The sequence below is a fragment of the Citrus sinensis genome, chromosome 3, assembly GCF_022201045.2.
Source record: "Citrus sinensis cultivar Valencia sweet orange chromosome 3, DVS_A1.0, whole genome shotgun sequence".
NCBI classification, from domain to species: domain Eukaryota; kingdom Viridiplantae; phylum Streptophyta; class Magnoliopsida; order Sapindales; family Rutaceae; genus Citrus; species Citrus sinensis.
In genome coordinates this window covers 42,149,191-42,161,749 of record NC_068558.1, presented here as the reverse complement: position 1 = coordinate 42,161,749, position 12,559 = coordinate 42,149,191, and the positions used below count along the sequence as shown (strand labels likewise).

The 12,559-nt window shown below is 32.4% G+C and overlaps 2 protein-coding genes across 15 annotated transcripts; one reads left to right on the top strand and one right to left on the bottom strand.

Annotated features, from left to right (window-relative positions):
• Nucleotides 1–282: 282 nt before the first annotated feature.
• On the bottom strand, nucleotides 283–1,060 carry LOC102630153 (uncharacterized). Its single transcript, XM_006479347.4, has 2 exons — nucleotides 880–1,060; nucleotides 283–751 (listed from the first exon to the last, which is right to left on the bottom strand). Exons 1-2 carry the CDS (start codon nucleotides 972–974, stop codon nucleotides 526–528), a joined length of 321 nt encoding a protein of 106 aa, XP_006479410.1. The 5' UTR covers nucleotides 975–1,060; the 3' UTR covers nucleotides 283–525.
• A 1,119-nt stretch (nucleotides 1,061–2,179) lies between these two features.
• Nucleotides 2,180–6,618, top strand: LOC127901162 (uncharacterized). 14 transcript variants are annotated; one of them, XR_008053281.1, is made up of 9 exons: nucleotides 2,181–2,469; nucleotides 3,504–3,600; nucleotides 3,716–3,744; nucleotides 4,392–4,526; nucleotides 4,609–4,666; nucleotides 4,754–5,269; nucleotides 5,497–5,730; nucleotides 5,884–6,007; nucleotides 6,134–6,618. XR_008053281.1 is itself a non-coding variant. In XM_052437680.1 (9 exons), the coding sequence occupies exons 4-8, from the start codon at nucleotides 4,399–4,401 to the stop codon at nucleotides 5,958–5,960; spliced, it is 984 nt and encodes a 327-aa protein (XP_052293640.1). In that variant the 5' UTR covers nucleotides 2,182–2,469; nucleotides 3,504–3,600; nucleotides 3,716–3,744; nucleotides 4,392–4,398; the 3' UTR covers nucleotides 5,961–6,007; nucleotides 6,134–6,618. The 14 variants fall into 14 exon arrangements, 13 of the variants coding, with proteins under 13 accessions (XP_052293639.1, XP_052293641.1, XP_052293640.1 ...); XM_052437680.1 differs by having other exon boundaries at nucleotides 2,182–2,469; nucleotides 5,913–6,007; XM_052437683.1 differs by having other exon boundaries at nucleotides 2,195–2,469; nucleotides 5,593–5,730; nucleotides 5,913–6,007.
• Nucleotides 6,619–12,559: the final 5,941 nt, after the last annotated feature.

The following is a 12,559-nucleotide window of genomic DNA, read 5'->3' as shown; positions in this document are numbered from 1 at the left end:
TGGATGCATACATTGAAAACGGGGCTTTGATTAAGTCACGTTAAACGTAATTTATTTTAAGTACAGTAACAGTATACAGTAATAAGATTCATTGCTGTTGTTGCTGTGCCTTACGTAAGTTAGTCGGCTCCATGAAATGGGATTTTGGTTTTGGTTAGGTTACGTTAAACGTAACTTACGTCAGACACAGCAACAACAGTATACAGTAATAAAATCCACTACTTGCTGCTCTAATTTTTTTTTTTTTCTATTAGATGACGAGAGAGAGAGAAAACAATCAAGTTTGATTGAGCCTTTGACCAGTCAAAGAAGCAATTAAAAAAGTTTATTTAAAGACGCCAGGAACATGGTGTTTGAATGAGACCCCATATTCTTCTTTGACTAAACATCATTACTCCTCGACTGTGAGTTTTTTAAATAATAATTTCTACAATAATCCAAAAAAAAAAATGGATAAATACAGAGAAAAAAAATTGAAAGAAAAGAAAAGCTATGAAGTAATTTGAAAAGAAGATATGATCAAGATCACGACGATGAAGAAGAAGTTGACTCAAACTTGTAGTATTTATCGACGGCCACTGATACGTCCCAAGTGCAGCTGAGTCCTTTCGGAATTGTAACAAGATCGCCGGCACCAAACTCTACCCAATCTGATGAACCTTTTGGGTAAACTTTCACCTTCCCTTTCAGCAAATAGCATGTCTCCTCTGCGTCAAACTTCAACTGAAACTTTCCCGGCGAGCACCCCCATCTTTATTCAAACCAACACCAAAAAAAAATAAAAAACACCCAGATGAGTATTCAAACACATACATACATATATTAATTTATGTATTTGAAAGAGAAATTTAATTTTAAGAAGCTTTAATCACTACTTACTTGGGCCAACACTTGATGTTTAATTCGTTGAGTTTTGATTCCGGAGGGTTTCTTTCCACGATGATTCTTAGATTGTTACTACCACCGTCAGCCATTTTGTAAAGGAAGAAGAAAGAAATTAAAAGAAGAAAATGAGAGACGAAAGTATGTGTGATTCAAGATTGTAAGTTTTGCTTCCAATTGGAAATGGAAAAAATATATATATATGGGGCTCATTATGAATCGTGGACATATCACATCACGACACGTCGTTGTCTTAATGTAGGTTAAACCGACCATTACTGACGTGGCAGGTAGTGGTTGGGTATATTCTAAATTGAATAGGCAAAAGTAGTGTCAGAGATACCAATTACACTGTGAGAGGAATCAGGATTGGGGCTGGCTGAATGTCAAGGATTTTTTTTTTTTGTATTAAATTATTTTGATATTCGAATATTTTATTGGATCAACTAATTCAGATGTGAGAGGAATCAAAATTGGGGCTGGCTTAATGTCTTAAGGATTTTTTTTTTTTAGTGTATTAAATTATTTGATATTTAAAGATTATATTAAACTTTAATTAATTTAAATTCGAATTAATAAAATTATTAAGACGGTAAAATGCTTTCAATAAAAATTTAATACACTTATATTCTTAAATTTTAAATTAAAAATTTTAATTAATTTAGAATAATCTCACGTCATTTCATCCGCTTATTTGTTGGTGAGTGTGAGAGATATTAATGTAATGTTCCAGTGGTTGACGTGGTCAAAGAGTCGACTGCATTATCTTGGCTGACATGGACATGTGGCAGAAGATGAGTGGACAGTATAATTACTGTTTGACCAGGGGTATCATGGTGTTGAAGACACCGACAGAGAGTTTATGGTTTGGACTTTGGATATATCATCCCATTGATGTGGGGGGCGGGGTACCTCTTTTTCTTTTGTGTGTTGTTTTCTGCTGTTTTTTCAACTTTCTCTAATATTCATTTTGCACGCGTGAGCCCACGTGCAAAGATTGGATCTGGCTCTGTAGATGCGTGTACTTGTCCTTGGTTTTTTAGTGTGTGGTCGTTTCACTTCTCGTGAAAATGGAATTCCATTATATATATATATGGGTCCGCTTGTAATACAGCGTTTGTATCTCATACAGCTGAATTTAATATTTTATTAAAAAAAATGACAACCGTTAGATAGAAGTAAATACATCCAATGGTTAATATGTGTGATAACTCATTTTGGCGACCGAATATGGCAGTAATTATTTCATCAATTAACTTAACTAAAAAATCTCAGCCGTTGGATTGTCTCTCTCTCCATCATAATAAAAGCCTTCGCATTCTCCCTCCTATTGTTTTCTCCCACATCCAGAATTTTGGATGATAAGAACTTGTTATTCAAGAGTATTCACCACCCATCACAGCAAAGAGCAAAGATGTAGCCGAAGGAGTGCCGTTTATTCAAGCTTACTCGATCTATCACTCTCACTTCAATTCGTCGCTCAACTTCTCGAGGGCATCTTCAGTTCGTCACTCACAGCTTCAAATTTTCACTCTCGTCAATCACCTCTCTTGCTGTACCTCTCTCTTATGTCTCCCAACAACTTCGGTGAGCTCTCTCTCTAATTTAATATATGAAAAAAAATCTTATCATGTCATTTAAATATGCTTGAAGTTTCAGTTTAGTTTATGATTATTACTTGAAATTTTGAGATGATTTCCAGGGATTGATAATTGAAAGATAATTGGTAGGGCTTGTGTTTTTTTTTTTTTTATCTTGAGATTATGTTTTTCACAAAAAGGAAAAAAAAAAAAAAAAGAGGTTGCACTATCTAGCATCAAGCAACTGCAAGTAATGGGGTTTGTTTTGATGAGCTGCGAATTGGGGCTTCTCATTTTCTTGAATTATCTTCAATATAAGTGGAAAGAGATTTCTTCTCTCCAAAAAATTATTGTATATTTCCTTTTAAATTCTAGATTGACATGTAGCCGATTTTTGATGTTTGAAGGATTTTATTAAAGAATGTGCTGCTGCCAGTGGCATGAATTAATGTAGTCTCGCTAGTATTCCTGATTTGGGGTAATGATGTAATTGAACGATTATATTTCGATTATTCTTATATTTGAATCCAGTGATATTGTGGTGGTTTTATGATAATATTCTATCGTTTTGTGCTGCATATCAGCCAATGAGTTGGGTATGTGCTGGGTATATGCTGTATGGGGTTGTTGTTGAATTTACTGGACCTTGGATGTGATTCTTGCCATGTTTATAAGAAATAGACAAATGTCTTTCTATCGTAATAGAATTGTCTAAGCTGCGTTACGATAAATGTTAAGTAACTATGCTTTGTAACCTTAAACCTTTATTTGTAAGACTTGGTGTACTTGACTGTGAAAGAATGTTAAATGTTGACTTATTTTCATTGGTGAAGATAAATGAAGTTAGGAAAGGTTTGTAATCACTATAACTGTGACAATTTATTGGGTAGACTTGTAATAATTTTATTCATGGCATGTAATTTGTTTTTATCAGAGGGCATGTTTGCTTGTAGTCTCAAATCTAGGGTAATATTTAAAATAAGTTCTGCAATATATGTTTTGCTATTTTTTATTTTTTGTTTTTATTTTAATTGGTTTTAGTATTACTTGGAGGGGAATTCTGATCTGCTGAAGTTAATGAAGCTGGTGCAGCAAGCAAGCCTTTATCTTAATCTTACAATTGGCCCTTGCGATTGTAGTAAGTGGAATTTTGTGTAAGTTACAACAATATAATTTTTTGAAAAGAGCCGACAAGACGCTCTATTTTCTTTTGTTTTTTTGGAATGTTGAGCAAAAATTTTCTTTATTCTCAGGGGCCCTGTTTTGCTGCAGTACATTCCAGGTATCAATCCCTCTGATATACCATCCCTTTATTAGGTGTTTATAATAATTCATGGGTTTTGTCATATTGGTTACAGCCCATCAGCCCCTACTCCTCTTTCCCAGCAACCTTCAATGCTTTTTTTTTATAATTTTTTTTAAGCATTGTACTTTGATTCACGGTGAAATTTGTTTGTATGATGCTAAGTTGAGGACACGATAATAGTCATGATTTTACTGTATGTAGCAAAGATAAATGTCCATAAAATTTTATGTTGTTGAAATAATAAGATTTCGCTAATTTTGTAGTAAGAAATGAGGGCTATTGATCCCTTCCGTTTATTATATTCAATTTTTTTTTTCACTCTTTCATTCATTTATTGTGAAGTGTGTTTAGGTATTAGTCATGGGCAAAGGTAAAGATCTTTACTTTGGTATTTTTGTCTTCTTGTGCTTCATTGGTATAAATGAGGAAAAAAAGCCAAAAATAAAATAAAATTATAATATTTGCATGAATTCCATCGTCTATGGTGTGTTGAATAGATTAAAAAGCAAGGAGTACAGTGATGGAATAGCAGGTGGGGGAACTATTTTTTTTTAAAAAAATATAATACATATTGATGGAATAATTATCCTTCCCTTAATTATCTAAAATTTTTCTTTTGGAAGAATACAAATGGACAGTCAGCAACGAAAGCGTAAACGACAACCAGAGGGCTTACAGAAAAAAGGTGCTCCTATTCTAAGAGCAAATGGTCAGGACGCAGTTCCAACGTCTTCAACTTATGGATTTGTCTCTTACTTGTAAGTAGTCATTGTGACTTACCTATCGACAAATAAACACACCGATACCAGATAACACTAATTAGATGTTATGGTTTTGCAGCATTGAAGAAGTTAAGCGGTTGAGAAGTGAAAATTCAGATTTGTCTGTTACGCTTGGGGTTAGTATATTCATTAAATGTAGCATGTACATCTATTATTTTGTGGGTTTTTTATGTTTTAAAACATATGCATTACCTTTTTTACAGTTACGAAAACATATTGGGAAAACCTACAAAGAACTTCCTCCCGAACAAAAGGCAAGGTACAAAAAGAGAGATGAAAGGATGGGTAATTCGGGTAATTCAAACTCACATTCTGGTGACAATGAAATAGTGGAAACTAAGTGTGTACCTGAGCGGTTTTGTGCGCTGGGTAAGAGTTTATCGGAAGAGAAGAAAAAAGCAATAAGAGAAATAGGATTTGAAAGCCTGCTTGAACTCAGATGTGGCAAGCTGAAGAGGAAGTTATGCCATTGGTTAGTTAATGAGTTTAAACCTGAAAGGAATATAATTGAACTTCATGGTCAGAAATTAGAACTTTGTCCCAAAATGTTTTCGAAAATCATGGGCGTAAAAGATGGAGGTATGGCCATTAAGATTAATGGTGCAAGTGATCATATTGCTGAAGTGCGACGTATTTTCCAACCAACAGTTAAAGGGATTCGCATCCGCACGCTCGAGGAACTAATAGAGCAATTAGATGAAGCCAACAAGATTTTCAAGGTTTGTGGATAACTCAATTACAGCGCTTGTAATTGCTTACAATTGATTGTGTTTTAAATTATGAATCTTTGTGCATAACCCCCGTTTAATCTATAATATTTGTAATTGTAGTTGTATGAAACACTTGAACTTATTTTTAAAAATGTGCACACTTAAGCTATTTATGTAGCTTATTAATGCTTGCAACCGTTCACGATGTTGATATTCTTACATAAAGTTTTTTGCAGGTTGCATTTACCTTATTTGCTATAGTGACATTGTTATGTCCAATAGGCAGTTATATTTCAACGTTGTTTCTTCATCCCATCATGTTGTTCATGCAGATCTTTTATCTCCATAATGTTGCATATGACAACATTCAGCCCAATAGGAATATACTTCCCATCACATTCTGGAACGAATCAAGGATCAAGAAGTTCATGAAGTGGCTTAGATCCAAAAGAGGGATTGGAAGCGATAAGGTAATCTCTTCTTGTAGGGTGCTTAGTTGAATTGAAAACAGAATTAGTTGCATTATGCAGTATAGGCATAAATTCATTATCTATGTCAATTCATTCATAGTTTGACTCCAAATGGAGTAATAGGTCACCATTAATTTTTGGTAATCGATTCAGTTTTTTAAATTTTCAAATCTGTCGTCAAGCTGGTCTACCACAACAGCCAAATGATTTTGATTGCGGCTATTATGTGATGAAGTATATGGATAGTCCTTGTATTGTTGTCCATGACTCTTATCAGGTTTGTACAGTTGTATCTTATTGGTGTATAATATCTTTTCTGTATTAGATTAACAAATAAGGATTTATATCAGCAAGATGAAGATCGACTTTTTAAAAAAGGTTATTTTTTTTTTAACTTTTTCAGCATGACTCGGATCACGCTCGCCTTCTTCTAGCTCTTTATTTGGTGCAATCTCCGCTTAACAAGATTAGGTGTCGACTTATTCAAGAAGCGCGCAAGTTATAGGTTGACTGTGCAGTCTTTTTTTTTTTTTGTTTGCCGAACCATTTTGTAGCATTGTAGCAACGTTAGGGTAAAAGGTTGGCAAATTTTTTGTGATGCCACCCCATTTGTTGGTATTTTGTATAGCAACTACTGTTGTTGTAGAATCCGCGAGTTCACTAACCTGGGTTAGCTGATGGGTGGCCCTCTTATTTTTTGGCTGAGGGTGCTTATTTTACAAACATGTGTGTTCCGGCAAGATTACAATTACTGCACAGGCGTACAGCAACTGTGACGGCCCTATTATTTTTTGTATATGTGAGGGTGTTTATTTAGTAAGAAATTGTACATGTAATGGTTAATCAATTGATGTGTACGCTTCTGTACAAGTTTTCTGTTTTTCTTGATTTCAGTTTTTTCTTTTTACTTGATTTCAGTTTTTTCTTTTTTAAGTGCAAGATTAAATGGTGGACGGTTTGGAATTGTTGTTTGGCTGTTGGGAAATGAGAAAGGACAATGAAAAACTAAACTCGGCACCAATTGGTTATGTGGAATAAAATGAGTATTACAGGTTTGTCCAACTAAAGGCCCCTTCGGTTTCTGATCTTGAAAACCTTGTTCAAGAATTTGAAAACAGGTGGGGAGAAGAATATGTTCTTGTTAAACAAATAAGCCTTTGGATAGATAGATTTAAAGCACATGTCAAATAGTTTACCATTTTTTAAATGCTCGTTTTCTACACACCAGAGACTACAATGTATGTTTTTCGAAACTTAAGAATTCTTCTCAATTTTACGTTAAATTAGAATATTTTTTCATAAATAAATATAACTAAAAATATTTTTCGTTCTGTTCATTTGACCAAAAATGCCTCATTTGACGCCTGGAGGGGTTGGAGACAACAGTGAAATGGCTTAAAATTTTTAGTTTTTTACTGGTTTTTATATTAAATAGTTTGAATAGAAAATATTGTTTGACAATTTAAGTGTTGGTTCTTTCGTTCTCTTAAAATTGTTGGCCTAAATGGCGAAGAAATCATTAATTTTGATGATAACAATTACATGAAAAAATGATAATTTAGTATATTTATTTAAAGGTAAACTTTCTACCCTAACTAAAATCAAGCTCAAGGCATAAATGATCAATGAGAGCTATAAAAAGGGTACGACGAGTTATAAAGAGGGTACCAACTCAAATAATTCACTTTTCCATACTCCTAATGCTAATACACTTTACTGTGTCCACGACTTTGTATCTTAAAAGCTCAAGGCTTCCTTTCATAATCTCTATAACAAATTATCAATTTTCATTGTATAAAGTTGTATATTTTACAAGGCAAATTATTTAATCAAAATGAGTATTTGAAAATTTACGGACCACATCAACAAGATTTCAGTTTTTTAGCTCCTTACGTGTTATTTTTAAACGCTTAAAAAGGACCTATACGAAAATAATTGAATATACTCGTTCAAAGTATAATTACAGAAATTAGTGCTCATGGACACAAAGTTTGCGGCTTACCTCTTCTTGTGAAGCGGCTAACCGCTTGAATTCACTTGCATGCCAGAAACATAGCGGCAACTCGCCTTCCATACGCGGCTAGCCGCATGTACATCACTTTTTGTAACCCATTCCAGAAACATAGCGGCTACCCGCCTTCATTTCGCGGCTAGCCGCATGTGCTACGCTTTTGATAACTCATTCCCAAACATAGCGGCTACCCTCCTTCCACTGTCTTCCTCCTCAATTTTTTAGAGGTCTCTCTCCCCACTCACTCTCGCTGAAAATTGCGCACTTCTTACACATTTTGTCTCCAAACTCACTCTCCGAAACCATTTTCCATCCATTTTACCTCAATTATCAACTCCCAAACTCTCATTGCATATACACGCACGACTACCTTATGGGAGAAAATGGAACGAAAGCTTCGAATTAATCCAACGAAGAATTCAAATTACTTGGAATCTCAATACAAATATTGGTACATGTAGGCATTTAGTAGGAATATTGAATGCAAAACCAGTGGACCAATAAGTTAAAACAAGCAAACCAAAAACTGAGACAACTGAACTGAACCAAGAAAATATTTTAGATATTTAACCCACATCATTCAATTTTAATCCAATTACTGGGAACACGGAACGCAAAACATTTGCAATTGCAATTGAAAATATATCAACCGAAAAATGGAGAAACCACAACCGAAAATAGTGATCCACTTAACCAAAAAAAAATTCTAAAAAACCTAGTATGTAACCTTATTAACTGGAAATTTGACAACCGAATAGGAATAATTAACGTAAAACTAGAGAAAACGTTAGTTCAAACACATTAACCATTAAAAAACCTGATATGTAACCTTATTAACTGGTAATTTGAAGATGGAATAGGAATAATTAACGTAAAACTAGAGAAAACGTTACTTGAAACGCATTAACCATTAATAGAGAACTTAGAACGAAAACTTGGAACAGATCCAACGAAAAATTCAAATTACTTGGAATATGACATTATATATTGGTACTCGACGAACTTAGTAGGAATACCGAACGCAAAATTTCCGAATTAATAAGTTGAAACTATGAACCAAAAAATGAAACATATTAACCAAAAACTGAGACAATCAAACCAAGATATAGGTTAATGATAATTAACGCACGTAGTTGAAATTTTACCGAATTAACTGAAATCAAGAACGCAAAGCCTGTGAAACTATAATTGAAATACAACAACCAAAAATGGAGAAAGACCAACCAAAATTGGTTACCAACGTAACCAAAATAAATTCCTACTAACCTCTAACCTACTACTTAACCTTTAGAACTGGAATTTAAACGTATTAGTTGGAATATTTAACGTAAAACACAGGAGAAAACTTTAGCTGAAACACGCTAACTATTAAAAGAGAAAGTAGAACGTAAACTTGGAACGATCCAACGAAAAATTCAAAATGACTTGGAATATCACAACAGATTTTGGTACCTAACGAACTTACTACGAATATTAAACGCAAAAGAATTGAACCAATAAGTTGAAACATGTTAACAAAAATGTGAGAATTATTTACCCCAAACCGAGACAAATCAAACCAAGAAAAATATTAATGATATTTAACCCATGCAATTGAAATTTCGGCAAATTAACTGAAATCTAGAACGTAAAACCTATGAAATTTTAATTGAAATACGGCAACCACAATTGGAGAAAGAGCAACCAAAATTGGTGATCCACATAACCAAAATAAATTTCTAAAAACCAAACCTGGTACCAAACCTTAATAACTGGAATCTCAACGAGTTAATTGGAATATTTAACATAAAATTTGAGATAATATTAGTTGAAATATATGAACGATTGAGGGAGAAAGTAGAACGCAAAGTTGGAACATATCCAACGAAAAATTCAAATGACTTGGAATCTAACAACAAATATTGGTACTTGATGAATTTACCAGAAATAGCGAACGCAAAATTAGTGAACCGATAAGTTGAAACATGTTAACCAAAAAGTGAAAATTATGAACCAAAACCGACACAAATCACACCAAGAAAATTGTTAATGATATTTAACCAAAATATTTATAAATTTGCCGAATTAACTGGAATAAGGAACGCAAACCCTGTGAAACAATAATTGAAATACAGCAACCAAAAATGGAGAAAGACCAACCAAAATTGGTTACCAACGTAACCAAAATAAATATCTACAAACCAAACCTGGTACTTAACCTTGGGAATTGGAATTTAAACGCGTTAATTGGAATATTTAACGTAAAATAGGAGAAAACGTTAGCTGAAACCCACTAACCATTAAAAGAGAAAGTTGAACGCGAACTTGGAACAAAAAATTCAAAATGACTTGAAATATCACAACAGATGTTGGCACCCGACGAAGTTACTAGGAATATTAAACGCAAAATCAGTGAATCAATAAGTTGAAACATGTTAACAAAAATGTGAGAATTATTTACCTCAAACCGAGACAAATCAAACCAAGAAAAATGTTAATGATATTTAACCCATGCAATTGAAATTTCGGCAAATTAACTTAAATCCAGAACGTAAAACTTGTGAAATTTTAATTGAAATACGGCAACCACCATTGGAGAAAGAGCAACCAAAATTGGTGATCCACATAACCAAAATAAATTTATAGAAACCAAACTTGGTACCAAACCTTAATAACTGAAATCTCAACTATTTAATTGGAATATTTAACGTAAAACTTGAGATAATTTAGTTGAAATATATGAACCATTAAGAGAGAAAGTAGAACGAAAACTTGGAACATATCCAACGAAAAATTCAAATGACTTGGAATCTAACAACAAATATTGGTACTTGATGAATTTAGCGGAAATAACGAACGCAAAAGTAAGAGACCAATAAATTGAAAAATATGAAGCTATTAATGGAGAAGCATTACCAAAACTTGGAACTGATCAAACAAAAAAATTAATATCGTTATCTAACCTATAAAATTGGAAGCTTCACAAATTAGTTGAAATGTTAGACGTACAACTAGTGAAATAATAGTTGAAATATTGAAACCAAATGTGGAGAAAGTTTTACCCATTTTTTAAATTAATCTAACAAGAAATGGTTTTATTTCGAATTTAACCCAAAATATGCGTATTGTACGATTTTAGTGGGAATACTCAACGTAAAACTAGTGGATCAAAAAGTGGAGATAAGCAAACCAATTTGTGAGAAAGTGTAATCAAAATTAGGTACGTGTTAAATTAACTTGGAATGTCACCAAATATATTGATATTTAACCAAAAAAATCGAGACATACTTATTTTAATTGTTTTAACTTTTATTCAAGCAAAATATTATTTTTTCCCCTTAAATATTGTTTGTGTTCAATATTTACTAATTTTCCTTGACTTTTTCCATTTTATTTTTATTTTTTCCGCATTAAAAAATTTGTTTTTTAAATTATTAAATGAACAACCGGTAAAATACCGGTTGTTCAAGTTTCCTTATTACTGTTGAGCGGCTGTATCACAAACAGCACTGTATTATAGGAAGACTCATATATATATATATATATATGTATATATATATATATTTATACTTTTCTCTAATTTCTTAATTCTTATCCGATCGGTGTTTCTCGTAAATTTACGCTGCTATTAGTGGTTTGATTTAGCAAGCCACCAGTCACGTTCGTTTTGTTTCATTGAATCCTGTTTTAGCCAAGTTCTACTTTGACCCGACCCGACAACAACGACCCAACACAACTACATATAAAAGTATAATATTATTGAATTTATTGTATAGAACTTTGGTTCAACTGTGGTTATAACTAGAGTTTATAAAATTTGACATGACCTTACTAACAGAAACACAATATAAATAAATGGATATACGTTATCAAATTTGATACAATTATTAAATGAGACAGGTCTGTGTTAACACGATTTTTTTTTTTTTGTGTTGGGTAAGGGTTAAAGTTGTGGAACCATTTTCCCGATCAATACACGATTGTATTTTTTTAAAATTAATTTCTAGTTTCTTGTCATTAAAACTCAAATATTGAACATGATTCTCTCTTCTTCTTTTTTTCGGAAAGGATGAGCATATACACGATGTTTCATTTATACATTTTTTTATAAATTCAAAACTTCAATAGCATAAATGTGTACAATATTGGTAGACATTTATATTTAAAATATTGATATGTAATATTGCGTATATATACAATTAAAACTCCAATAATGTAAATGCATAATATTATTCGTAGATATATATATATTTTATAATATTGATAAAAGTTTTGTTAAAAATATAGATATTAACTGAGGTACTAGCTAACTTATTTATTTTTATGTCGGATTAGGGTTTCAATATTTTGACATGATTATTAAATTAATCGTGTTTGGAATGGTCTAAATTTGACAAGACACGAAAGTAACACGATATGAACATGACTGGTCACCAATTTTACTAACTCTAGTTATAACAAGAAGCAACAAAATTAAGAAATCATGACACAAAAACTATAAATTTGATGAGGTAAAAAAATAATGTAAACTTTGCATAAACCAAAGTTAAATTATATTTAAAACCCTCATCTTTTTTATATTTTTTTCAGCCTACTCAACATAATTTCATCCCTACGGGCATATTTGGTAACTTATATTACATTGTATTGCATTGTATTAAAAAAAATGTTCTTATGCTAACCCATGTTTGGCTATAATTTCTAATTGCATTAAAATAAGTGGTTAACAACTTAATACAATGAAAGATATATAAAATAAACCCCATAGAGGGTAGGGTTTAAGGTTCTATTGAATTAAAACACAGTCCATATTTTTAAATATAATCATTTAACTTTTAT

What these genes read in the sequence shown, in the direction of transcription:
- LOC102630153 (XM_006479347.4), bottom strand. Translation starts at nt 974, where the DNA reads ATGGCTGACGGTGGTAGTAACAATCTAAGAATCATCGTGGAAAGAAAC. An exon ending in AACATCAAGTGTTGGCCCAA is followed by an intron (nt 752 to 879) that starts GTAAGTAGTGAT and finishes GTTTGAATAAAG; the next exon opens with ATGGGGGTGCTCGCCGGGAA.
- LOC127901162 (XM_052437677.1), top strand. Translation starts at nt 4,399, where the DNA reads ATGGACAGTCAGCAACGAAAGCGTAAACGACAACCAGAGGGCTTACAG. An exon ending in TATGGATTTGTCTCTTACTT is followed by an intron (nt 4,527 to 4,608) that starts GTAAGTAGTCAT and finishes ATGGTTTTGCAG; the next exon opens with CATTGAAGAAGTTAAGCGGT. An exon ending in GAGGGATTGGAAGCGATAAG is followed by an intron (nt 5,731 to 6,133) that starts GTAATCTCTTCT and finishes TAACTTTTTCAG; the next exon opens with CATGACTCGGATCACGCTCG.